The sequence below is a fragment of the Nyctereutes procyonoides genome, unplaced genomic scaffold, assembly GCF_905146905.1.
Source record: "Nyctereutes procyonoides isolate TBG_1078 unplaced genomic scaffold, NYPRO_anot_genome, whole genome shotgun sequence".
Classification (NCBI taxonomy): Eukaryota; Metazoa; Chordata; class Mammalia; order Carnivora; family Canidae; genus Nyctereutes; species Nyctereutes procyonoides.
Genome location: NW_026575049.1, coordinates 20,257,202 through 20,280,606, shown reverse-complemented (window position 1 = coordinate 20,280,606; position 23,405 = coordinate 20,257,202). Strand labels below are relative to the sequence as shown.

Genomic DNA, 23,405 nt, shown 5'->3' with positions numbered 1-23,405 from the left:
CCCCTTGGAATGGTGCGGTTGGCGGGGCTTCTCAGGCTGTGTATCCTCCTGTGTGCTCTTCACCAGTTAACCCTTGGAGGGAGGTGGCAGGCACCTTCTAGACAAGGACGCTGGCCCCAGGGCCTTAGTGATGTCACCAAGGCTGTAGTGCTGGTGAGGCAGGGGAAGGACATTGTCCTGGGCTTGTGGACAGTAGGATCCTCGTGGTCATGTGCAAAGACGGGGGAACGAACCTGAATCGTAGACTCCCACTTGGCATTAAAATGTGCACGTCTTCCTTCAGCCTTCTTGGGCCTTTTCCTGGGTGATGGGGTGGCCAGTAGGGGTGTTTATGTGGGATGTTGGGAGCCAGCCTATGATGCCAGCTCAAGCCCTGAACGCTCTTGCTTGGCCGCGGCTTGAACCTTCAGGGTGTGCGTTCGTCTGCAGCATGGGGACTTCATGATGACTCTCACATCAGGCGGTGGCCAAGCTGGGCTCAGCCGACACCAGCAGAGGTGTTTAAGTGCTTCCTTTGAGAAGCGCCCTGGATCCTCATGGGCTCTGTGAAGCGGAGAAGAAAGTGGCCTGGCACCCAGAAGAAGCTGTCACAGCCGAGGACTTGTACACTATCGATGCACCCGAATTGCTTCCCCGTGTCGGAGGCTGGAAATCAATGTTTACTAATTGCTATGGATTATGTTGCTAAATAGCTGAGGGCTGCTCTCTTCCTCATCGCTCGGCAGCAGCTGCTAGGTTGGGAGGTGCCAGGCAAGCCTCCACACTGGGACTGGGGGAGGCCCACTCAGGTGGAACCTGCTGCCTCCTCTGGAGCCAAACTCAGCGACATAAGGAATTTGTGTTTTCAGCCAGAGTGGGAGCAGGTTGAAGTCCAGAGCGGATTCATCGCTGTTACTAAGTATTGCTGTTTTAATCACATGCTTATGATGACATTTGCCATCTTGTAAAATAATACATCTTTCTCCTGCATCTCCAGATCCACATCGACATCCCTCGAATGAGTCCAGAAGCATTGATACTTCAGCCCAAAGTGACAGAGGTAAGAGCTGGGATCTGGAAATTCCTGTTGAGGTTGTTTCCCTCTGTTGGGGTGGTGGGTTTCCACGGGACTAGTGAGATGGTTGGTGCAGTCGGGGTGCTTTACCCACAGGAGGTTTGGGGGTAGCTTATTCTTAAAATATTTTGTGTGTCATATGGATGCATATAGAAGGTGTGTGTCCTTAGAGCGTATGCTTGTGTCCACCCCCACCTGAGGACTGAGAACTCCACTCACATTGGACCCATGGTGCTGGGGCTGCTCACGGTTCTTACCCTGTTCTCGGAGGGCCCCCAGGACCTGACCAGCCTCCTGGCTCTGTGATTCCTCATGCCCTCGGCATGTGTTGTGTGGTGTTGTGGCAAGTTCAGATCAAGGCAGCAGTTGGGCCACATCCTTGCCTGGTACCCTCATCCCTCTGCAGCTTGTGTTTTTCCTCCACTTTATTTTTTAAGCTTCACCTAATCTGTGTGTCTGGTTGTCTAATATCCCCTCGTTTAAATATGGCACATTTTCTGCAGCCTTTCTCCTGTTGTTGGCATTTGGATCGTGTCTCACATTTTGCAATAAGGACCTTCAGGGACGTTCACGCAGGTGCCCACAGACAAGGGTTTCTCCTGGGCACTGCCGAAGGAGTGAAGTGGTTGTGTGGTGGGGTGTGAGCCTGTTGAGCCTACAAGATGGTGTCAGCATGCTCCCACGCGGGCTTTGCCTGTGGAGTGTTGGAGTCCTGTGCTCCGTGTCCCCGCCAGTTCCTGTGGTCCCTGGACTTTCCACTTCTTGTCCCTCTGGTGGGTTTTCCTGTCATGGCCATCTATGGTTACTGGTGGCAATGAGCATCTTTACCTTTATTTATGGGCTCCTGTGTTCCCTCTTCAGGGACATGCTTGTTTCCATCTTTTGCCCATTTTTCTTTTGGTTTGTTGATCTAATTTTTTATTGGCTGCCAATCTTCATGTGTTAGGGTTTCTAAATCTTTGTCAGTTTGCCTGTCACACGTGTCCTCTTCCACGCTGTGGCTGCTGCTGACTCCCTGCTTGGTGGCTGTTGATACCAGAAGGTCTTCGTTTCAGCGTGGTTGAACTTCTCCTGTCTCTTAAGAACTCTCCTACACATACTTCACGCAGCTCTTCTCCCGTATTCTCTTCTGAAAGTTTTAACCTTTGCCCTCCACCCTGGTGTGTGTCATCCATCTGTCCCTGCCAGCTGCTCACCATGTGAGGGAGGAATCTGGTGAACTTGCCCGTGCAGTGACCTGCTGGCCCGGCCTCATGTCTGCCTCGGCGTCCCTTCTGGCGTTTGTCCTTCTCATGCTCACACACGTTTCCAGGTTCTCTGTCTTGTCCCACTGTTCAGGGTGTCTTCCCTCAACACCACAACTGCCAGTGAATTTGGCTGCACCCTGAGTGTCCCTGTGCGGGCGGGGGCCTCAGGCCCGTGTGCTCCCACCTGGTCCTCATGGGCAGATGACCCTGTATTTGTGTTCACCGTCCGCTGGCTTTGTGCTGGGAGCTGCACCGCATCTGGAGACCAGTTTGGGAGGATGGACATCTTCATGAAACCCAGTCTCCGTTGTTGCGAACACATGGGTCCTCCATATCCTAGGCCGTTTGTCGTGCCTTTCAGTGTAGTTTTAAAATGTGCTCCATAAAAAAAAATATGTCCCTTATTAGATTTATTCTTAGTTATCATATTTTGTTGTTATTGTAAGCAATATCTCTTTAAAATTGAATTTTTTTTTTTTTTACTGTTTGAATACTTGTTTTGCATCTTGAGTGCTCCTGTAAATGCACTTTTAAACTTCGCTATCTCTTGTACTAGTAAGTTTGTTGAACAAATTTCCTGGATTGTGAAAGCAAAAGCACTTCTAGATTGTAGAACACAAAAGGAAAAAATTAGTTTTCCACAGAAGTAGTCATTTTGAGACACTTCTGTTTGTCTTTTTCAATAGTTGTATTTACTGTATCTGGAAAACAAGAGATAATATATTGTTACCTCTTTTTCACTTTTTTTTAAAAATGGAAGATAGAGTCAGCCACAGACCTTTGTTTTATTTCTTTATATTTCTTTATATTTTTCCTGCCACTTGACACATCTTTTGTAGAGCCGAGCTCGCAGGCTCTCAGTTTCAGAGCAGGGATGCAGTCCCTGCCAGTGGGTATTGATTGGTCTGCTTGTGTGTGATGCCCTGGGATCCTGGTCCCATTGGTTTGAGGCGCCTCTTCCCTGCTGGTCTCTCTGCTGAACAAATTCTCACTCCGCTCTCCTGTGCTTCCCTGGGAGCTGCAGACCCTGCCCAGGCCCCCGCTTAGCAGGGCAGCATGTGCTGAGGGGCTGCTGGGCTCCCAGGAAGGACGTGAGGCTCGTGTGGGCTGCTGTGTGACTGAGAGCACCATTTGGGCACAGCTCTGTGTGTGTGGGGTGAGAAGTGACAAGCAGGAGACTCTAGGAAATGTATGGTCTTATGATTGTCAGTAGGTAAACCAGGTTCTAGCTCCTGGCACCGTGGAGGCTCGGCTCAGGGCTCTCTGCAACAGGCAGTACGTGGCCTGACCGGGTGGAAGTTTGTCCCTGTCCCAGGCATGAGCTCGCTGGCAGTGAGGCGGTCACTCCTCTCTTCTCGGCTTCCCCATAGTGGCCCCAGTGGACCTGCTCCAGGTCTCGGCATCACATTTGTATTTGACCAGCAGGAAGGAGAAGACACACACAGAAGGATGTGCCCGTCCGTCTCCAGCTGTTTTGTAGAAGTTGCTCGCAGCACTTCGCATATCCCGCAGTTCAGAACTTTGTCGAGTGAAGTGCGAAAATGTAATTCTGATTGTAGTTGGTCTGTGTGCATCCCTGAAGCCTGGGGCTTCTGATGACTGCTTGGGAGGAAGGGTTTTGGCATGTCCCCGCATCTGTCCACATGTTCCTTTATTCATTCAGCAGGTATTGCCCGGTTCTGCTCTATCTGCTCGTCCCCTTGCTCCCTGTCTCTCCCTCCTGGGGCTTTGTTGAGGTCTAGTGGATTACAATAAAGTTCACCCATTCTCAGCATACAGTTAGGTTAGTTTGATACCTGTGTGTAGGAATGTGACAACCACTTGAATTGTGATGTAGAACATTCCATTACCCTGGGAAGTTCCCTTGCTGTCAGCCTCCCATCCCTACCCTGTGCCCTGTTAACTACCGATCCACTTTCTGTCTTTAGAGTTTTGCTTTTAAATATTTCATACTGATGGAATCACACGAATTTCAGACTTTTGGGGCTGGCTTCCCTTGGGGCTCAGACACCCGTTCACATTGTCACGTTGTTGCTAAGTAGGACTCTGCTATCTGGTGTATACCTCAGTGGGCTTACCCATTCGCCAGCTGATGAATCCTTGGGCTCTTTCCAAGTAAGTGTGGGTCATCACAAAACTGATTCATGTAGAGCTCTAATGAAGACACCTGTTTACCCCTCTCTGCTGAGTACCTAGGAGTAGGGAGGCTCTACACTAAGTGTATGTTTCTATACGTTATGAGAAACCGACAAACTGATTTCCAAAGCAGCTGTTCCAGTCCGCACTCCCGCCAGCAGGGCATGGGGGTTCTTGCTCCACATCCTTGTCAGTACTTGGTATTGCCAGTCTTCTTAATTTTAGCTATTTGTAGTGAGTTTGTGATGGTATCTTACAGAGTTGCAGTTTGCAGTCCCCTGATGACTAACGATGGTGAGCATCTTTACAGATGCTGATTTGCCATGTGTAGATCTTGTTTGATGAAGTGTGTGTTCCATTTTTGCTCACTCTTTAATTGCTTTTGGAACCTTTAGCTTGCTTGTTCCCTGGCTAGCTGAGCCTGAAAATTCTTTTTTTATGGAAGCCCAGCTAGATTTGGAGGCCTCAGGACTTGTTTAACTGCTGATAGGAAGATTTTGAAACGAGCAGGGTGGAGGGAGTAGTAGGGCCTGACGGCCAGTGCCCATCCACTCACAGCCAGAAAGCAGAGGCACAGCTAGAGACAGTGACCTTTGTCAGGAGGACACTGCCCCCGCCCCTCCCCAAGACCCAATGGGCCCCAGGAGTACAGCAGACCTTCTAGCTCCAGTGCCTCAGGCAGCGTGTGACACAGAGTGGCTGCCTGCCAGGACTTGTCAACTGAACAGCGCACAGGATTCCTCTTTCTCTTACCTGTGACTTCTGAGTGTCTGGTTCCCTTTGGGGCTTCGGGTCTTACCGGGAAGGTTGCCGTGTCAGAGGTGCAGTCCTCAACGATGCTCTCCCATTCCGTGTACCCTTTGCTTGTTTCTTGGCTCTTCCTCTTGGATTGTGTTTGACTTCTTGAGTGTAACGTGACTCACTCTACCTGTTTGCTCCCCGAGAGCGGGCTGGGGCCCTGTCTGTGTCCTGGGTAGGTGCCTAGAGCATCTCCTAGAACCTCATGGGATTTAGGAGAGTTTGTTGAAATTGGTAATTAATATTTTTATCCAACTTCGTTGTTTGAAAGTAAAATTCCTAACTTTTTGGCTCTTTGGCTTTTTATTGTTGTTTTAATCTCCTGTCCATTATTGAACAAACTCGATCTATTACATTTAAAAATACAAAATCTGACCTGTGGCCCTATGGTGGGTGCAGTGGGTTTATTAGAAAAACCATATTCAAATATCGCTGTTGGGGCTTTTCTGCTGAGAAAGTCATCATCTACCGAGTGACTTTGCCTCTGTGGTTATTACATTATCTGCCCTCTGGTTATCTGCTCCTTAGAGCAGTTTCACAAATTAGGGAAATAAGATGCTTTTTCCAATTAGCCATGCAGAAGTGATGTCTCATTACATTTAAACAGATACAGAGGATAATGAAACATGCAGGCTTTTTAAGCCACATTGTTTATGTGCAGTTTCTAGAATTAGTGTGATGGGTTTTCGATGGCCTTGAAGGATGGACATTTGCTAGGAGGCAGAGAGCGGCAGAGCACAGGGCACGCTCAGAGTGGGCCCTTCCCCGAGACTCTGCTCTTCCTTTAGACTGATTTTCTCACCAGAGCTTTTGTGCAGAGACGTGTGGGCAGCCTGAACTGCCAGGTCGGCCCCACATGTTCCTGCCATGGCGGCCAGGACAGCACCCTGTATTTCCTGCTCCAGCCCATTCAGAGTCTCTGTCCCATTGGACCACCCTTGGAGGGGCAGCGGCCTTCAACGCTGGTGTCCTCCATCCCTGCTGCCTGGCAAGGGTCTGTGGGGTCGAATCAGCGAGTCTGTGGATTGTGAACCATCTGCCAGCTTCTGGCCCTGGCCGAAGGCCTGGCTCTATCTTGTCAGACTCTGTGAGGGCCGGGTCTGGGCCTCCCGCGGTCCCCGCAGTGGTGCCTGGCAGGTGGCACGGTGACTGAATGAATGACACTCCTCCCGTGTCCTTTCGCGTGAGCCATGGCACTGGAGGGTCCTCACAGCCTGGAGCGTTGGTCGTGCTTGTGTTCCACCTGTCTGCCACTTCTTAGTCTTTGTCTCTTTGTTTGGGCTCATAATCAAACCTGTCCCTCCCCAGAGGTGGGGATGCATTTGTGAGAGCCCAGGAAGCATTTTGATAGATAATCAGTTCACTAAACTTGCTGGTATGTATTTCTGGGAGTCCCATGCATAGATCTTTCCTTTTCTGTCTCTGTTTTTATGGTAAAATATATCAGCGCAGAAGGATTTCTGTACCATAGATGTCCAAATTCAAAGAGACAACTAAGAATTAGCGTACAGATGCCCACTGTTAGCTGAAGAGAGAGCAGAAGCTAGAGTCCGTGAAGGTCCCTCCCCAGACACCTCCCTGTCTCCCAGCAAGTGACCATTCACAAGTGACCGTTCTCTTGTATTTTGGTTGACTATTTTCTTGCTTTTCTGGATCATTTTACCATGTGTTTATATGGGTAATATGTGTTTTGCTTTTTTTTAGTTTTTATTTTTATTTTTTAATGGGATTATTCTAAATCTACTTGTGGTTGCTCTTTATCTCTTTATGTTAACAGTGTTTGGCTTTAAGGGTTACACATTGATGGCCTGAGGTGGGAGTTCATTTTTCTGTGCCATGTAGCATTCCACTGCTTGGTCTGTGTGTTGATCCCTCCAGTCCCATGTTGCTTGAGCTTTCAGGCCATTTTCACTCCTTTGAGTTTTCTCAGAATGTTTCTGTGCACATTCCTGTGTGAGCCCAGTGTGCGTGTAGAGAGTCTCCTCAGGGCGTGTGTGGGGCGTGGCCCCGGGGCCTGGCACAGGGTGACACTGGGTGGTGGTACTGGGGAGCATGCTCAGTGCTGGGATTGTCAGGCTGAGGCCCTGCCCCCGGCACTGGGTGGGGACATGAAGTGGTGTCCCCTGGGGCTGTTAACTTTCATTTCCTTGAGTGCAGATAAAGTGAAGTATTTCTTCATAGGTTTCTTGGCCATTTGTGTTTCTTGTGAAATGCTTTTGCTCCATATTTCTCTGTTGTGGTTGTTAGTTTCACCTGTTGGTTTAAAGGAGTTCTCTGTTCTGGGTATGTATGGATATTTGTGTCTCCCTTCAAGTGGTGGGTTGCTTTTTGCTCTGTTGGAGAAGAGATCTTCTTCTTCTTCTTCTTCTTCTTCTTCTTCTTCTTCTTCTTCTTCTTCTTCTTCTTCTTCTTCTTCTTTCTTCTTTCTTCTTTCTTCTTTCTTTCTTCTTTCTTCTTTCTTCTTTCTTCTTCTTTCTTCTTCTTCTTCTTCTTTCTTCTTCTTCTTCTTCTTCTTCTTCTTCTTCTTCTTCTTCTTCTTCTTTCTTCTTTCTTCTTTCTTCTTTCTTCTTTCTTCTCCTTCTCCTTTCTCCTTTCTCCTTTCTCCTTCTCCTTCCTCCTTCCTCCTTCAAATTTAAATTCAGTTTGCCGCCATATAGTAGAACATCCAGCGCTCATCCCATCATGATGTGCCCCTCACTCAGTCACCTCATCCTCCCACCTCCCCTTCCACAACCCTTTGTGTGTTTCCCAGAGTTAGCGGTTGCTCATGGTTTGTCTCCCTCTCTAATTTTTCCCACTCAGTTTCTGTCTTTTCCCTTATAATCCCTTTCACTGTTTCTTATATTCCACATATGAGTGAGACCATATGATGATTGTCCTTCTCCGATGGACTTACTTCACTCAGCATAACACCCTCCATGTCCCTCCACGTCAAAGCACATGGTGGGTATTTGTCCTTTCTGATGGCTAATATTCCATTGTATATGTAGACCACGTCTTCTGTATCCATTCATCTGTCAAAGGACATCATGGCTCCTTCCACAGTTTGACTATTGTGGACATTGCTGCTGTGAACATTGGGGTGCAGGTGTCCCGGTGTTTCACTACATCTGTGTCTTTGGGGTAAATACCTAGAAGTGCGATTGCTGGGTCGTAGGGCAGATCTATTTTAACTTCTTGAGGAACCTCCATAGTTTTCCAGAGTGACTACACCAGTTTACATTCCCACCAACAGTGCAAGAGGGTTCCCCTTTCTCCACATCCTCTCCAACATTTGTTGCTTCCGGTCTTGTTAATTTTCCCCATTCTCACTGGTGTGAGGTGGTGTCTCATTGTGGTTTGGATTTGTGTTTGAGAGGAGACCTTAATTTACCCTGGCCAGTTGCACAATCGTCTCCTTTATGATTATGCCTTTTTTTTGTTTGCAAGATTTATTTATTTATTTGGGGGGGGGAGAGAGAGAGAGAGAGAGAGAGAGAGAGAGGGAGAGAGAGAACATGTGTGTGTAGTGGGGGAGGAGCAGAGGGAGAGAAAAACTCAAGCAAACTCTTTGCTAAGTTTGGAGCCCAACACAGGACTTGATCTCCCCACCCTCTCAGGGCTCGAGCCTAAACTGAGAGTTACCACTTAACTGACTGAGCCACCATGGCGCCCTATCTTTTTGCATCTTAAGACATTCTTTTCAATCTCATGATTTCAAAAAAGACTTCATCTTTCTTCCAAGAGTTTTAAAGTTTTGTTTCTTGCATTTAGGGCCATAATCTGTTTGGAATTGACTTCAGGTGTGTGGAGTTTGGTGTGGATTCTGAACATGATCCTCATGTGGGTTAGTGGTTGTGTCCCTACCCATAGGATTCCATACGTGTCTGGGCTCTCATCCATTCCACCGGTTGGTCTGTCTATTTGTCTCTGTGCTGGCTTCCTCTTTCTGGTTCCATGGTCTTGCTGTCCTGCAGGCCAGGCTGCCTGTGCCTGGTTCTTGTTTTCAGGCCATTCATATAAGTAAAATTAGCTCGTTAGTATCATAAAAATCCCAGATATCACATTGAATCTGCCCATTAGTTGGAGAGAATTCACATGTTTGCTTTTGCATTTCTTTAGTTCTCTGGATCTTTTATTTTTAAACAGTTTTCTTTCTTCTCTTGTACTGATAGTTTTTAGAAAGGCTGTTGACTTCTGTGAGTGCATTTTACTAACCTCTTTCATCATTTCTCATATTTTGTGTAGATGTGGTTGAGGTTTTAAGGAAGGTAATCATGTTACTTGTGAATATAGCAGGTTTTTTTTCGTATTTTAATACTTTTTTTTTTTAATTTGCTTTGTTTTGCTGGCTAAGACTTCTTCCACAGCCCTGAGTACAGCAGGGAGGCAGGCATCCTGGTGTCATTTCTGATCATAACAGAGGCCTGTTCATGTTGCGCTCACTCAGGATACTGACAGCGTCACGGATGCTGTCTTCATGTGAGGGATGGTCCCTTGCTCGTGCTGTTAGAGTCGTAAATGGTTGTTGAGGTTTATCAAGTCGTCTCCCCCATCATCTGATACGAGAATATGGTTTTACCTTCTTATTCTCTTAATGTGGTGGATTTTATTTGTCAACCTCCTGGTATTTCCTTGAGACTGTGTCTCAAGGAAACTGAGTCGTTGAGGGTGGCTTCTTCCAGGGCCTGGCGGGAGTCTTGGACGGCACTGCCAGAAGGGAGGTCTGGTTGCTCCTGAATTTGACAAATGCTTCTTTCTGACTGGCCCCTGGATGCTTCATGGTGCTTTGACGTGTAGTGTGTCTGTTGGGTTGGATATTTGGTCTGGTAGTAGTGACACTGTGATGTTTGGTTTGAAAGTGTTGGTTCTTTTCTATCCTTCAGTTTTGAGTGTCGTGAGACATCTGTGCCTTTGCTAACCTATCAAACCCTGCCTTGAGCACAGAAATTGGGGCATAAATCGCCTCATTTGCAGGAGGTGAATGTCAAGTAATTCACACACTACACACGGCCTCCTTGCTTACTTGAAGTGAGCTCTACATTATTAATTAGTGTTGTGACAAATCATCAGTGGCCGTCTTGGCTTGCCCAGTGTATGTTCTGTGTGATCAGTGGCTGCTTTTTAATGCACCTTTTGGATTTGTGAGGGTGCTCTTCCTTGGCGTCACTCATTAGGTGTTAGAATTCACATGGGGCCAGTGTTCCTTGGGTCACATTGCAAACGCTTGTGCCGTGAAGACTTTTTTCTGGCCACATTCTCCTGGGTTTCCAGGGATGTGAGCCCCACTGTCCTCCCGGCAGAATGGTGAATGTTGTTGCTCCTCCAACATAAATGATCTCCATGGTGCTTTGTGTGCTGTGAAGTTGTGTGGATAGAACATTTTCAGATTTCTGAAATCAGATTTTGTCATGTGGCTAGAACATTTTCAGATTTCTGAAATCAGATTTTTCTAAGTCCTCATGAGCACTGCCACATTTTTGTTTTCTTAAAATGCAGAGTGGCTCAGCAACCGGAGCACCCGCGTGGCTGGCAGGGTCCTGTCCTGGAGGCCCGGGGAGGGTGCGGCAGGTGTGCAGAGTGAAGACAGGGCCCTCTCCAGTCCTTTTCGGGGCCCTTCTGTGCAGGAATGTCTTTTGAGTATTTTAGGAGAAACCTTCCTTGGTGCTCAGGTGTCTGAGGTTTGACAGGAGAACCGAGAATGCCTGTCACGTTTGCATTTTTTCAGCCCTGGTGGTAACAGATAGTAGCAACTGTTTTATTACTGTTGCTGAGTATAAATTGATCTGTTGAAAAGATACTTTGGGAAGAGTTTAAAGTTTGAACTACTTTTAATGAATCCGACTCTAACAAAGACAAGCATATCAGGAAAGTTAACAGAACCTTAATAGCTAATAAGATCCAGTGCATATTCATCGTCAGAGCTGTTTCAGAGCGTTCCGTGTTTTCTGAACGTACCCACACGCAGGGGGCATCCTGCCTTTATTGTCCTTTGGCAGATGATATCCACGCACACTGACGGCCCTGTATTTAATCTTGAGTTAATGTGCTGTGACAGATCTCTCCCCGCCGTGTCTGCTCCTTCCGCACTGCATTGCTCCTGCTGGTCGCCCTGTGCAAATGACTGTCTTGTTTCCACCTTTCCTGCCACGGCTGTTAGTAAAGCACCTGGCAGACAGTTGTGGGGGCTGTGATCCCCTGAAGAAGTGCCTGTGGACGCCCAAGGCCCCAGGGTGGTCTCTGTCCTTGGCACCGTGCTGTCAAAGGGCGGGTGCAGACACGCGTGCACAAAGCAGTAGCGATCCTATCACGTTGAGAAAATCCGTGTGCGGTGCCGGCCTTGTTCTGGCCATGCACGGGGTCAGAGCAGACAGTCATGGGGCAGGGTGCTCTGGGGACACTTGACTTTGGAAGGTAACACTGAGTTGCTGATATCCTCCGTGTCACAGTCCTGGGGAGCTTCTGTCTCCTGACCCAGCCCTTCAGAAACCTCGTAGGAAGAATGTCCTGACTCCCAGGCTGGGCAGCCCTGCCTCCCTGGTGCGCCCACCTTGCACCCCGCAGGCAGGCAGCACAGGCCTAGAGTGTCCTGCTGGGCCTGTGGCGCAGGCAGCGTGTAGATGCTGGAGGGTGGCTTCCAGCCCCAAGCTCAGCTTCCTTCAGCAGGTGGCAGGAAGCTCCAGCAGCACTGCCCTGTGGCCTTCCTGCCCTGGCCTTGGGGGAAAGGGCTGGGCAGGTGCTGGCACAGGGCCACGTACCCCCTTAGGCCACTGGCTGGCCGGCTGAGTCTTGTGATTCCTGGCTTGGCCCCCTTTTGGCTCTTGACCCTTGATTTTGGTGACCTGCTGGCTCTTCCTGCTTTGCCTTGGGGGACTCCCCACCAGCTCTGGCCTCTGTTACTTTTCTGAGCCCGGGCCCCAAGGAGCTCTGGTGAATAGGGCCTGGTCAGTGACAGGTCTGGCGGTGGCCAGAGCAACCTGTTCTGGTGCCTTCCTTGGTGGGGTGTGTGCAGACGTGCGGGAGGCACATTCCCTTGGGGTTGTACTGTTGCTGTGGGCTGATTTTGGTGAGGTGCTTGAGACGTGAGGTCCTTTAGAAGATTCCTCTTGGAATTTGTTTTTAGTTGAGACTGTGTCAGGGAGCAGCGGGCACTGGGCGTGGAGAAGGCAGCAGGGGCGAGTGCTTGCTCCCAGCTTGCCCCCAGGCTGGTGTCAAGTCAGATGAACTGGTGCCTAACTCGTACCCCCTTAAGGGGCCACATTGTTAGCTTTGAAAACACCTGCTTGGAAAAGGTGATAGGAAAGCCATTAGTGGTGATGTCTCTTAGCAGCCTGAGAGCAGAAGCTTGGAGATGGCTCCGTGCAGCTTTGAGCAATCACCACAGGCATCTGATACAGGTTAGGAGCCCCGCAGCATGCATCCCACTGTGCTGGGAACGGGATCCCTTTCCTCTTGACTTGTCCTCGGCGATGTCTCATCAGCCGAGTGCTCATTACGATGGCAATCAAGTGGAAAAATATTTTTGGAGTCACCCTCAGAGGTCCCGTCCTGATGTGCCCATGGTCACGGTGCTTCCCTGGTCTGTGTGGCGAGGATGGGATCTGGGTGGGGGGCGTTGTAGCTCAGGTCTTCACAGACCTTGTTATGAACAGGGCTGAGGGTGCTTGAGACGGGAGCTTTCCGAGGGAGGCAGTGGGCCCCTGGGGCCCCTGGGACAATCTCAGGTGACTTGCAGAGGGAGTGCTGAATGATGCTGAGTGCCTCGCACTCAAACCGTGCTAGCTGTTGTGATTTCAAGGAGAAGCAAAGCAAACTCAGATGACGTGATTTCAGACGAAAGGTACAGGATAAATCACAGTCAGTGAAGAGAAAAAAAATGAAGAAAAAGTGGCCCTCAGCCTAACAACTGCACGTGTAGTTTCTGATGAGGGCCTTGTCCTGCCAGTCACAGCCTGGCCTGTGGTCCGTCTCTGGGCAGCCTTTAGTAGACAAGGTGGTTACGCTGCCGATAGAGTTAGGTCTGTGCTGGGTGGCCTGCAGCTGCCTGTCTCCTGGGGCCACGGGGCCCCTGTCCTGTTCCAGCCCGCCCCCCCCCCCCCCGTAAGGGACCAGGGATGGGAGCGGGGCAGGGGGGCACTAGCAACTGGAGCTGAGGGAGCCTCGTCCGTGTGGCCCGGGGCACGAGTGAACCTTGGGGCCCGCAGGAGGGCTGCCGGGATGCTCACTGCCCTGCAGTTCCTGCCGGCCCCCTCCACCCCGAGGTGCCCCTCCACGTGACACCCTCCTCAGCTTGCTGGCAGCTCAGGACTCCATCGTCCTCCGTGTTCTGAATTATGAGCTCCCAGTGTCACCAGGCATTCTCTCTACATGGAAATCTTTTCTACATTATTGCAATTAATGGAAAGTTTTTTCCTCTAGGGAGTCTAGACAAGGCTGAACTATCTGTCACCTCATAAAAGATTGGCTTCTGCCCACCACCGTGGGTAGATGGCTGCCGCCACGTGTTCAAGGGTGGCGTCTGGCCGTGCTCCTGGGCTGAATTGGGCGTGTAGGGCAGAGGCTGCCTGCCAGGGCAGGTGCCCAGGCCTGGGGCCTGCGGGTGCTTTGCCAGGGGCTGGGGCCCCTGTGGCTTCCTGGTGTGCCCCTGGCGTGGCAGGATAGTCTGACAGCACGAAGAGAGGCTGAAGGCCAGTTAGGCCGGTTACTTACCTTCTGTTCCTTCTTTCCTGCCAAAGAGACATAAATCCTGGGTTTTTGTCTTCTAAATTAATGGCTATTGTTGTAGGGGAATAATATGCAAGAAGGTGAGTGGCTCTGGGTGTAGTTCTGTAATGACAGCAAGAACTGAGCTTGCTCTCCCAGAACAGATGTCAGGGTAAAGGGCACATGACCTCAGAGTGACTAGCGGAAGTGATTCAGTTGGCATGGACATTGGCGTGCGCCCAGAAGTGCAGAAGTGGCTGGGTGCTGCCCTCAGGAGTCGGGACAGATGGGCCCAGGAGGAGCCTTCAGGCGGCACGTTCCCAAATAGGATGCTCGGACACTTCTGTGGAAGATGGACTGGTGCTGATGGGGCGGATGTGAGCACTCTGCCTTGCACTCACTTGGCTTATTCTCCCCGTAGCCACACCTTGTGGCCTGGAGGTAGGAGAGTCTTTCGGTGGTGAACATGGACTGTCTGTTATCATGTGAAGAGTGATGGTTCTGACTCAGCCCTGGGGCTCCCGAGCCCTGTGCTGTCCCCCTCGCCCCCCAGCCGAGTCCCACTCAGCCGTCTGCTCCTCCTGCTTCCTGAAAACCTCCGCGTCAGCCATCACAATGCTGTTTGCCTGTCGCCCCTGTTTGAAGTCCCCGTACCACCCACTCCCCCACTGCTGCCCCTCCGTGGAGTGGATTCTCCTTGACCCTCGATGCGTTTCGCCTCCTCTCTGACAAGTGGGGGCCCTGAAGTCCCGACTGCTTGGCATCTGAGGAGCTGGGTCTGGAACGCCACTCGATGAAGAAACTGATGGGAAGAGCTGGTCAGAATCCTGGGTGTTATCTGGGATGTCACCGGAACGGGGAGGTCCAGGTGCTCACCCGCGGCATGGGGGACCAGCCCTGAGGTGACAGCCACGAGCTGTGGCTGTGGAGCTGAGAGTAGGGCTGGAGTTGGCTGTTTTGGAGGCTGCTATGGTGGTGAAGACACGAGGGAGCCCCTGCTCTCCGTTGCTGGACCTCCGGGGGGTGATGACCCGCAGGCATGTGTCTCTTTAGCGCAGGGCCAGGGTTTGTAGCCGTTGTCACAAACCTCCATGTCAGGCTCTGCTCTTTCGGCACTTTAGCCTGCCCGTCTTGTTAAAAGCCATTTTTGTTTATGTTTGAACCACTTGTCCCTTTATTTACATGTTACTGGGATTAAAGCCTTAAAAGTATAATTTTCAGGTTATCAAGAGAGATCAAGTAGAGTTAAATCTAAATAATTTGAACTACCTGACTGATAGCTTTCCTTAATTAATGGGAAATCTTAATTCTAAAAATGTTCCCAAAGTAATACAGATACAGTGCACTCCTCACATGTGTGAGCATATGGGTGGCTCATGCTTCTGGAAGCCCTGCCTGGTGGCCCCGATGAAGGGGTCAGTAGGTAATTGCTGGGTCGTTGGCTTCTGTGCAGAGGGTGCTTTGCAAGCACGTGAGCTGTCTGTTCATGACTGAGAAGGCTCAGCTCAGCTGCCTCCTCTTGCTGCCTTGCTCAGCCTTGCTCACCAGTCACCTTTGCCCCTGAGTGCTGCCTCAGTTTCCCAGGTAATGGCCAGTGGAGCCTAGGCTGTCTCAGGACAACTTGTTCTGGACTCTCCACAAGGGAAGCTTTGGGGCTGCGTCAGGGAAGCCCAGGCTGGCAGGTGTCCTCCTGCAGCTTTCTCAGGCCTTCTGTGGAATCATGGGCAGGCTGCCCCAGTTGCCTGCAGGGGTGCAAGTTGCAGGGAGAAGACTCCTGTCCCCTCCACATTCCCTGCTGGGCAGAGCTGGCTCAGTGCCTGGGTTGCCAAGGGAAAACGTGCATTCATGCTTGTGAATGGAGTTTGTGTGTGTGTGTATGTGTGTGTGTGTGTGAGAGAGAGAGAGAGAGAGAGGGAGAGATGCACACACACATATATATACACACAGCCAAGCTCTCTGGAAGTATGGGGCTTAGTTAAAGGGTGGGAGGGCTCCATTGCTGACTTTACCACCCCCTAGGGTAGTGAGATGCAAAGTAGGAAAGGAGATTTCTGTGCCCTGAGCTCTGGCTTTTCCTCCAGTGCACACATGCACACATGTGCATCACACATCTGCACACATGCATGCATGTGCTCTACCCACCTGTGCACCCATGCACCGCATACCTGCCCATACACATACCACATATATGTGCACACACATGTATGCACACCAGACCCCTTGGATGACCAGGTCCCTGCTGGGCCTTGAACAGATGGAAGCCAGTTAGATGCAGTTTGCTCACCAGGAACTCATTGACTTTGCTATTTCTTACTATATAATTATAATTTTTTGATGTTCTCTCCTTTTTGATTTACATATGAAAACAATTCTTTTGGGATGCCTGGGTGGCTCAAACAGTTTAGCCTCTGCTTTTGGCTCAGATCATGACCTCAGGGTCCTGGGATCAAGCCCTGCATCAGACTCCCTGCTTGGTGGAGAGTCTGCTTCTCCCTCTCCCTCTCCCCTTCCCCACCCTGCTCATGCTCACTCTCAATCTCTTTCAAATAAATAAAATTAAGAAAAAAAAAAAACTCTTTTGTAGTAAAGCGTACTGGTGATGGCATTTTGTAAGCCTTATAAGACCCTTGTTAGTCCAGCTACCAGCGTGCACACCTGGCTCTGCCGCTCTGGGTAAATTGCTTACCCTTTGTGTGCCTGAGTTATCTGTTTCTGCATAATAACATCACCACAAACCTAGCATTTAAAATGAAAACCATTTATTCCTATTTGTTGTCTCACAGTTTCTGTGGGTCAGGAGTCTGGGCATGTCTTCCCTCAGGATCTCCCCAGGTGGCAGTCACGGGTGGTCTGGGCTGCAGACTTATCTGAGGCTTGCCGGGGGAAGGACTCACTTCCAGACTCACGTGGTGCTGGTAGGATTTGGTGGCTTGTAGGCTGTAGAGTTGGGGCCTGGGTTTCTTGCTGCTTCTTGTCTGCTCTCAGGTCCTTGACACATGGCCCTTTCTATATGCGGCTCATAGTGTGGTAGCCTGTGTCCTTGATGCCAGCAGGGAGAGGATCTCCTGGCAGGATGGGTTGGGAATCTCATGTGACATGATTGTATGTATCCCATCCCCTGTGCAAATCAGATTGCAGGGCCTGCCCGCATCCAAGGGAAGGGTCCACACCAGGGCGTGTACACCAGGAGGTGGGGCACAGGGCCATCCTGGGGTAGCAGTCATACCTGCCTCAAAGTTTAGGGGAGGATGAGCTTACTGAAGGTGGTAAGGACAGTAGTATTTAATAAATGTCAGCAACTGTTGCATGGTCTCATCGGCGTGGTCATTAGTGGTGGCATGGAGCCCACATCCTGCACGGTGGCATTCTGGGCTGTCCCCAGTGACTTCTCCCTGCCCTCGAGCCACCCTCCATCTCTCCTCTGCCCTCAGTGGCCATTTGCTGTGGCCTCTGGAATGTGGTGTCTCTGCTCTGTCTCTGCAGACTGTTCCACGGTGGTGCCATGTCCACGTGTTTGTGGGACTGCTGCTTCTCTGTCCCAGCTCTCCTCAGGCCTGGCTGTCATGTGGCAACCCAGATGTTTTCGCTCCCTGCTCTACGTCTCTGACCCGGAGGGCGCCTGAGGACAGTGCCCCTTGCACAGTGTGGGTGGCTGTCATGGTGCCTTATCCCCCAGCCAGCCTGGGAGCTTCTTGCAGAGCAAGCCGGCCCAATCTCTGGGTGCCCTGTTGCCGTGTCTTGAGGATGCTTTGTGCAGGCGACAAGGGCCATGTCAGGAATGGTGGAGGGAGTGGCCTGAGCCCCAACCGGGCGTGCCCTTGCGGCCCTCTGAGCCTCACTCTGTGCAGGGGGTGGTGAGGGCCATGCCAGGAATTGAAGGAGCCAGACTCCACCAGGGAGGCACGGGCCAGAGCAAGGACCTTAACCTCTCTTGGCCCTATTGCCTTCCCTGTGTTCTCAGGTTGGGGGCCTGCTTGGTCAGCTGACGGTGGGAATGCGCCTCCAGTGTCAGGCTCTGCTGCTCCTGGCCATGTTATGACTGAGCGTGTGTGCAAGTGAATTCCCCACCGTGCTGGTTATCTTTGCTAGAACTTTCCAGTTCTAGCCAGTGAGTGGTACACAGAGTTTGGGGGCTTGTTAGTGAGGAGTTGCTTAGTTGACTTTCATGGCTCTGTACTGCTCTCAGTGGTAATTTGTCACAAGTTTGTCCTGCCTGGCACTGTTCCTGTTCGTCCTCATGCAGCCTTGTCCTGCTCTCTCTCTTCCTGCCCTGCCAGCTCCAGGCCCTTAGGGAGGTTCCCACCCAGCGGTCCTCCTGCCGGTGCCATGTCCGCGCTGCCTGTGCCCTAGCTGTCCCCACCCTGTCCATGCACAGTTGGGATGCTGTCTCGACCTCCTTGTGCCCAGTGGCTGGGTGGGGCCGTGACTGTGGTGGTTTTGTCCAGGGGCTGAGGGTTGCCAGGGTCTGTGAGAAGGGTCCTTTCCTGCACGGACCCCACTTCCCCAGCTGACCTCTGTGCCATTGCACTGACGGGTCGAGCACTGCTTACAGTGTCACCAGGGCGATGGTGCCCAATGTGGCAGCACAGTGTCAACCATGTAGCATTTGCCCAAGAGAAATGTCAGATGGTGCCATGTGTTGAGTGGTTTTGGTCTTTTGCTCTTGTTTGAATATTCTTGCTAGTTCTCGCCAGAAAGCTGTTGCTGTAGACTGAGAAATGTCTGAGTGTCTACGAGTGAACGCATTGCTCATCCAGCAGGTACTTGTCAGCTGCCCTGCTGGGATGGGCTCTGTGCCGAGGTGCCCTGCTTAAGTGGTGGTTACTGTGTTGTTTGTTTGGAGCAAGCATAGTGGATGGTGAACTAGGGTGGGTACCAGACAGGGGTCTGGATTCTAGGGCTGGTTGTGCCGCTCCTTGACCGTGGGCTCTGCGTTGAGAGACTTCCCCACCTAGTCCCCAGGGCCCCTGCTGTGGAGCGAGGTTGGTGCTGATTTGGGGTTGCAGACCACAAGCTTGGTGGTTTGTGGGAGTGCGGGCAGTTCAGGAAGGGCTTGATGGCCTCAGGTACAAGCACAGCTAGCTCTGCAGGCTTGACTTGTTTGGAGATGATATAATTCATGCTCTGTTTGGGCATTTGCTCATCGAACTGGCCCCATGTGCCTTCTTAGCATGAGGCCCAGGTCAGCAGTGAGAGTCTCTTAAGGAGAGATTGGAGGCTAAGCTATTCCTGGGTCCTCGGCCTGGGTGTGAACATATGTGACGGGAAGTGCTGGGGTAGGTCCTCTTGGATGGTGATAACTGTGCAGTAGTTAAAGAAAAAAATCTATTGAAAAAAACCAAACCAAGCACATAGAACACATTTGTGGCTGAGAGAGATGGGGGTGGTTGTGGGTGAAATGGGTAGAGGGGGTCAAAATAAAAGAAGTTGAGGTGTAATGTACGGTGTGGTAACTGAAGTTAATAATACTGTATTGCATATCTCAGGGTTGCTAAGAGATCTTAAAAGTCCTCATCACAAGAAAAGAACTTTGTAATAGGTGTGAGATTTATATATATTAAAAAACATCATTTTGTAATATATGCCAGCATTGAGTCACTGTTCAAATCTTGTGTACCTGAAACTAATATAATGTCATATGTCAATACTGTATCATTGAAAACAACCTGTTTACCATATGAGGGAAATTCAGAGTGCCTTTCTATGCACCGCCTTCCCTGACCGTAGCCTCCCGTCATGTTCCTTCCCTCTCTCCATTCACCCCTCCATCCAGGTATATATCTGCCCACTCCTCTGCCCTCCCATCCCTCCACGCGGAGGAAGTACTCACCTGTAGGCCAGGTGCTGCTGCACTTCCTGACCGAGTCCTGGGCAGCCATGAGCAGTCTGTGCCCGCGGGGGACTTGGGGGAGCAGAGAGTGTCTTCCGTGGGAGGCAGCTCGAGTGGTCAAGCTGAGCCCGGGGGTCGGTGAGGCGCTGCAATGGCTTGTGAGTCAGTCAGGAAGTAGGACAATGGGAATTTTATGAAAAAATTAAGTAGCAATTAATACTTATTTACATTTTTACTTTTAGTATTAGAGACAGAAGTATCAATCAATATATGTATTTTGAGTGAAAGAATGCATATGTTTTAAAGTTTCTGATGTGTTTACTTTTGCTTCACCACCTGTTCAATTCTCTTGCAGATTTTTGAAAGGATATTGTTTATATGGGCGATACGTCACCCTGCCAGTGGATATGTTCAGGGGATTAATGACCTTGTCACTCCTTTCTTTGTAGTCTTCATGTGCGAACACATAGGTAAGACCATATCATGATGTTTGTTCTCGCAGACATTAAATGTGAACTTTGGTGGCCTTTGTTGCACCACTGTTGAGAGGCGCCTTTAGGTTTAATGTACTGACAACTAAAAGTAGAGAATAATAGTTTTCTCATTGGTGCCAGCTTTAAAAAATGCCTGTAAATCCACGTGTTTAACTACTGAAGACTTTAAGATGCAGTTTTTATTCTTACTGTCTTCTTTTTAATAATACACAAGGAGCGGTTTTGTTCTGATGGTGTCAGAGCGCTGGCTTTCATCGTGGGGATTTGAATGGATTGGGCCAAGGTGATAGAATGTTCTGCTTACAAGCTAAAACCTAAACCCTCTTTAATTACATTCTGCAGCAAGTTGTCTCCTTTCTACTTTTGATATACTAGTAGTGGTTCATTTTATGGGGATGTTAATTACACGTAAAATAATTGGTTTAACAGAGATTTAGGTTGGGCTCTGCGGTCTCTTTGAGGACTGTGTATTTTTTCTCATTTATGTTATAGCAGTCAACTGTAATATGACTTTACCTGTTATGAACATATGTTAATTTTTTAAAAAAATTCTGAAAATATAAGTATGGGATCTCTTTTTAATTTATCTGTGACTAAAAAAATGTATAACCAAAGGAGGGATTTGCTGTTTGGTTGTAGCATTTTTATTAAAAACCGATTTTAATTTGTCTTTGTGGGTACCTTCCCGACTTGATATTTCTTTGTTTTTATGAGATTATGTTTCTCACCACTTCAGTTTCCAGCCCGCTTCAGATTCTCATCATTGTTGTAATCTGAGGGAGGAGGTTTGGCCGGGTCAGATTATCCTCTGAGGATGAGAACATGCCCATTCAGTGCATTTCATTGCCACCTCTCACACTTTGTTTGCATTGCTGATTTCATAGGAGGTCTTTCATTGCTAAGCAACTAATGAGGACCACCACCGCTCCCTCCCTAATCGGCTCTTAAGTAGGGGAGAGGCTGGTGCCTGAGAGCTGCTTGCCTGTCTGTTTCTTACTCCTGCGCTTGACAGATAATGAAAATGTTCTTAATGATCCTAGAACAGTAGGACCTGTCAGTAGACTTCGGGGTTGTTAATTGAAAGAAGAAGTTCAGCTGAGATGTGATTAGAGAATTGATATTCCATGTTAAATAGACCATTTAATTAATGTGGTAAGTAAGCTTGTCTTAACTACTTTACCACCGACTCATGTTGTAAGACCCAAGTGATCCTTACCGAGTTTGCCTGAATCATCAGCGAGATGGGGTGAAGGAGCAGGACCATGGTGGTCGTTGTCCACAAGAGAGGAGAACTGCAGGAAGTAGAATTTGTGTTCTACAAGTAGTGTCTTCCATCGAGCTCAGAGAGACTGTCCCTGCCTTACTGTGATGCCCCCCCCGCCATGTGCACACATGTACACACATGTACACACATGTGCACACATGCACAAGGATGCACACATGCATCGAGAAGGTGGACAGGGTGCTTTGGGGATGTTCGTATAAAATGTATCATTTATGGGATCCCTGGGTGGCGCAGCGGTTTGGCGCCTGCCTTTGGCCCAGGGCGCGATCCTGGAGACCCGGGATCGAATCCCACGTCAGGCTCCCGGTGCATGGAGCCTGCTTTTCGCTCTGCCTGTGTCTCTGCTGCTCTCTCTCTCTCTCTCTCTCTCTCTCTCTCTCTGTGACTATCATAAGTAAATAAAAATTAAAAAAAAATAAAAATAAAATGTATTATTTATTTCTGGTGGTTGGCTGTGTCATTAAGTGGACATATTTTACTTTTCTGCCCTGGTTTTCAGATACAGTTGGTGGACGTGAGATCTTTTAGCTCCTGCCCCCTGGGCTTGGGAGTATTCACTGTGTTGGTCGAAGTCTACCTCTCCTTGCTTTAGAAAGCCTCATGTCTGTTTAAGTGGCCTGGAGCCCTACCCTCTAGCCTCCTAGGTGGAAGAGTGGTCCTTCACGCAGACCTTCGTGTGTGTGCTGGGGTGCTGGTCTTGGGCAGAGGACCGGGGTGTGGAGACCATATCAGTTCAAGTCACCCCATGTTGAGTGTGCATCTCCCAGCCCTCTATAGGGCTTGTAGGGATGCAGGCGAGCAAGGCAAGTATGGTTCCTGCCCCTTGGAGCTTGTGGTTATATTACAGCAGAAGACAGGTTTTAAACAAGTAATGAGGAAGTTTAATGAAAACGGACATTTGTGTTATGTAGAGGTGTATGGAGTGCAGGAAAGCACACCCAGGCTACGGGGTCGGAGGAGCCTGGATTCTGTGACGCTCCAGCTGTGCCTTGTGGGACAAGCAGGTGCACCCTGTGGAGAGAGCGGCAGGAGTGCAGTTGAGAGGCTGGAAGAAGTGCTGTGATGCTGGGGACAGTGATGAAGGAGGACAGGGGAGATCTGGTTCTTCTGGGGATGAGAGGAGGAGTCCATGGTCCAATCCTGACATCATGGGGGCTGCAGATGGTGGGTGGAGTTGTGCGGCTCTGTGTGGCGGTGGCACTGGGGGAACACGGGCAGGCCAGACTGAGTCCCTGTGGGAACTTTGGGCCAAGTCTCCTGGGTGCAGGAAAGCCTGGGGGTGTGCAGCTGAAGCATGGCCTGCTCAGTTCTTGTCTGGTGACATCTGCCTTGGCTGCAGAGATGGGAGGTGCTCTGGAGAAGCTCACAGGCAGGGGCACATGTGCTGGCAGCCACGGGGCTGAGGGTGTTTCAGTTTGGTGGCTTTTTTCAGCAGAAACCTTAGATGCTTTGCTTATTGAAGATCTTGAAAATACCTTTATTTCCTTCAGAGGGTAAAACTTGGTAATAGGATTCTGTGGTTTGGATAGCTGAGCACCCTGGCAGGACTTTGGGGTCAGCATTCTGTGCTCACGTGACCCCTCAGGCTCTCGAAAGTCCAGGAGCCTGGGGATTAGCTTGCATGGGCACTCCCTGCTGAAAGCTGCATGTGACTCCGTTCTCAGGGCAAGCCTGTGCTGTGTTGGTTTTCCTTTCTTCTCAGCTGAACTCTGGGAACCAGTCCCCATTAATGGAGAGGATAAGAAGCTCCCGGGTGTGAGATCCCTCTAGGGGCCCGCAGGCTGTGGTGGGCAGAGCTGCCAGGCCTAATCGAGAGCCGGGCTCTTCCCGTGGGGTGTGTGCTGTGGGGCCCCAGCTCCAGGTGCTGTGTCCCTGCTGG

The 23,405-nt window shown here is 50.0% G+C and overlaps 1 protein-coding gene across 1 annotated transcript in view; it reads left to right on the top strand.

Moving 5' to 3' along the window:
* TBC1D22A (TBC1 domain family member 22A) overlaps positions 1-23,405 on the top strand; it is a 333,790-nt gene that overhangs the window by 105,223 nt on the left and 205,162 nt on the right. The window contains exons 7-8 of the mRNA XM_055328852.1: positions 977-1,039; positions 20,103-20,217. Coding sequence (XP_055184827.1) covers positions 977-1,039; positions 20,103-20,217 — 178 coding nt within the window. The remainder of the gene's footprint in view (positions 1-976; positions 1,040-20,102; positions 20,218-23,405) is intronic.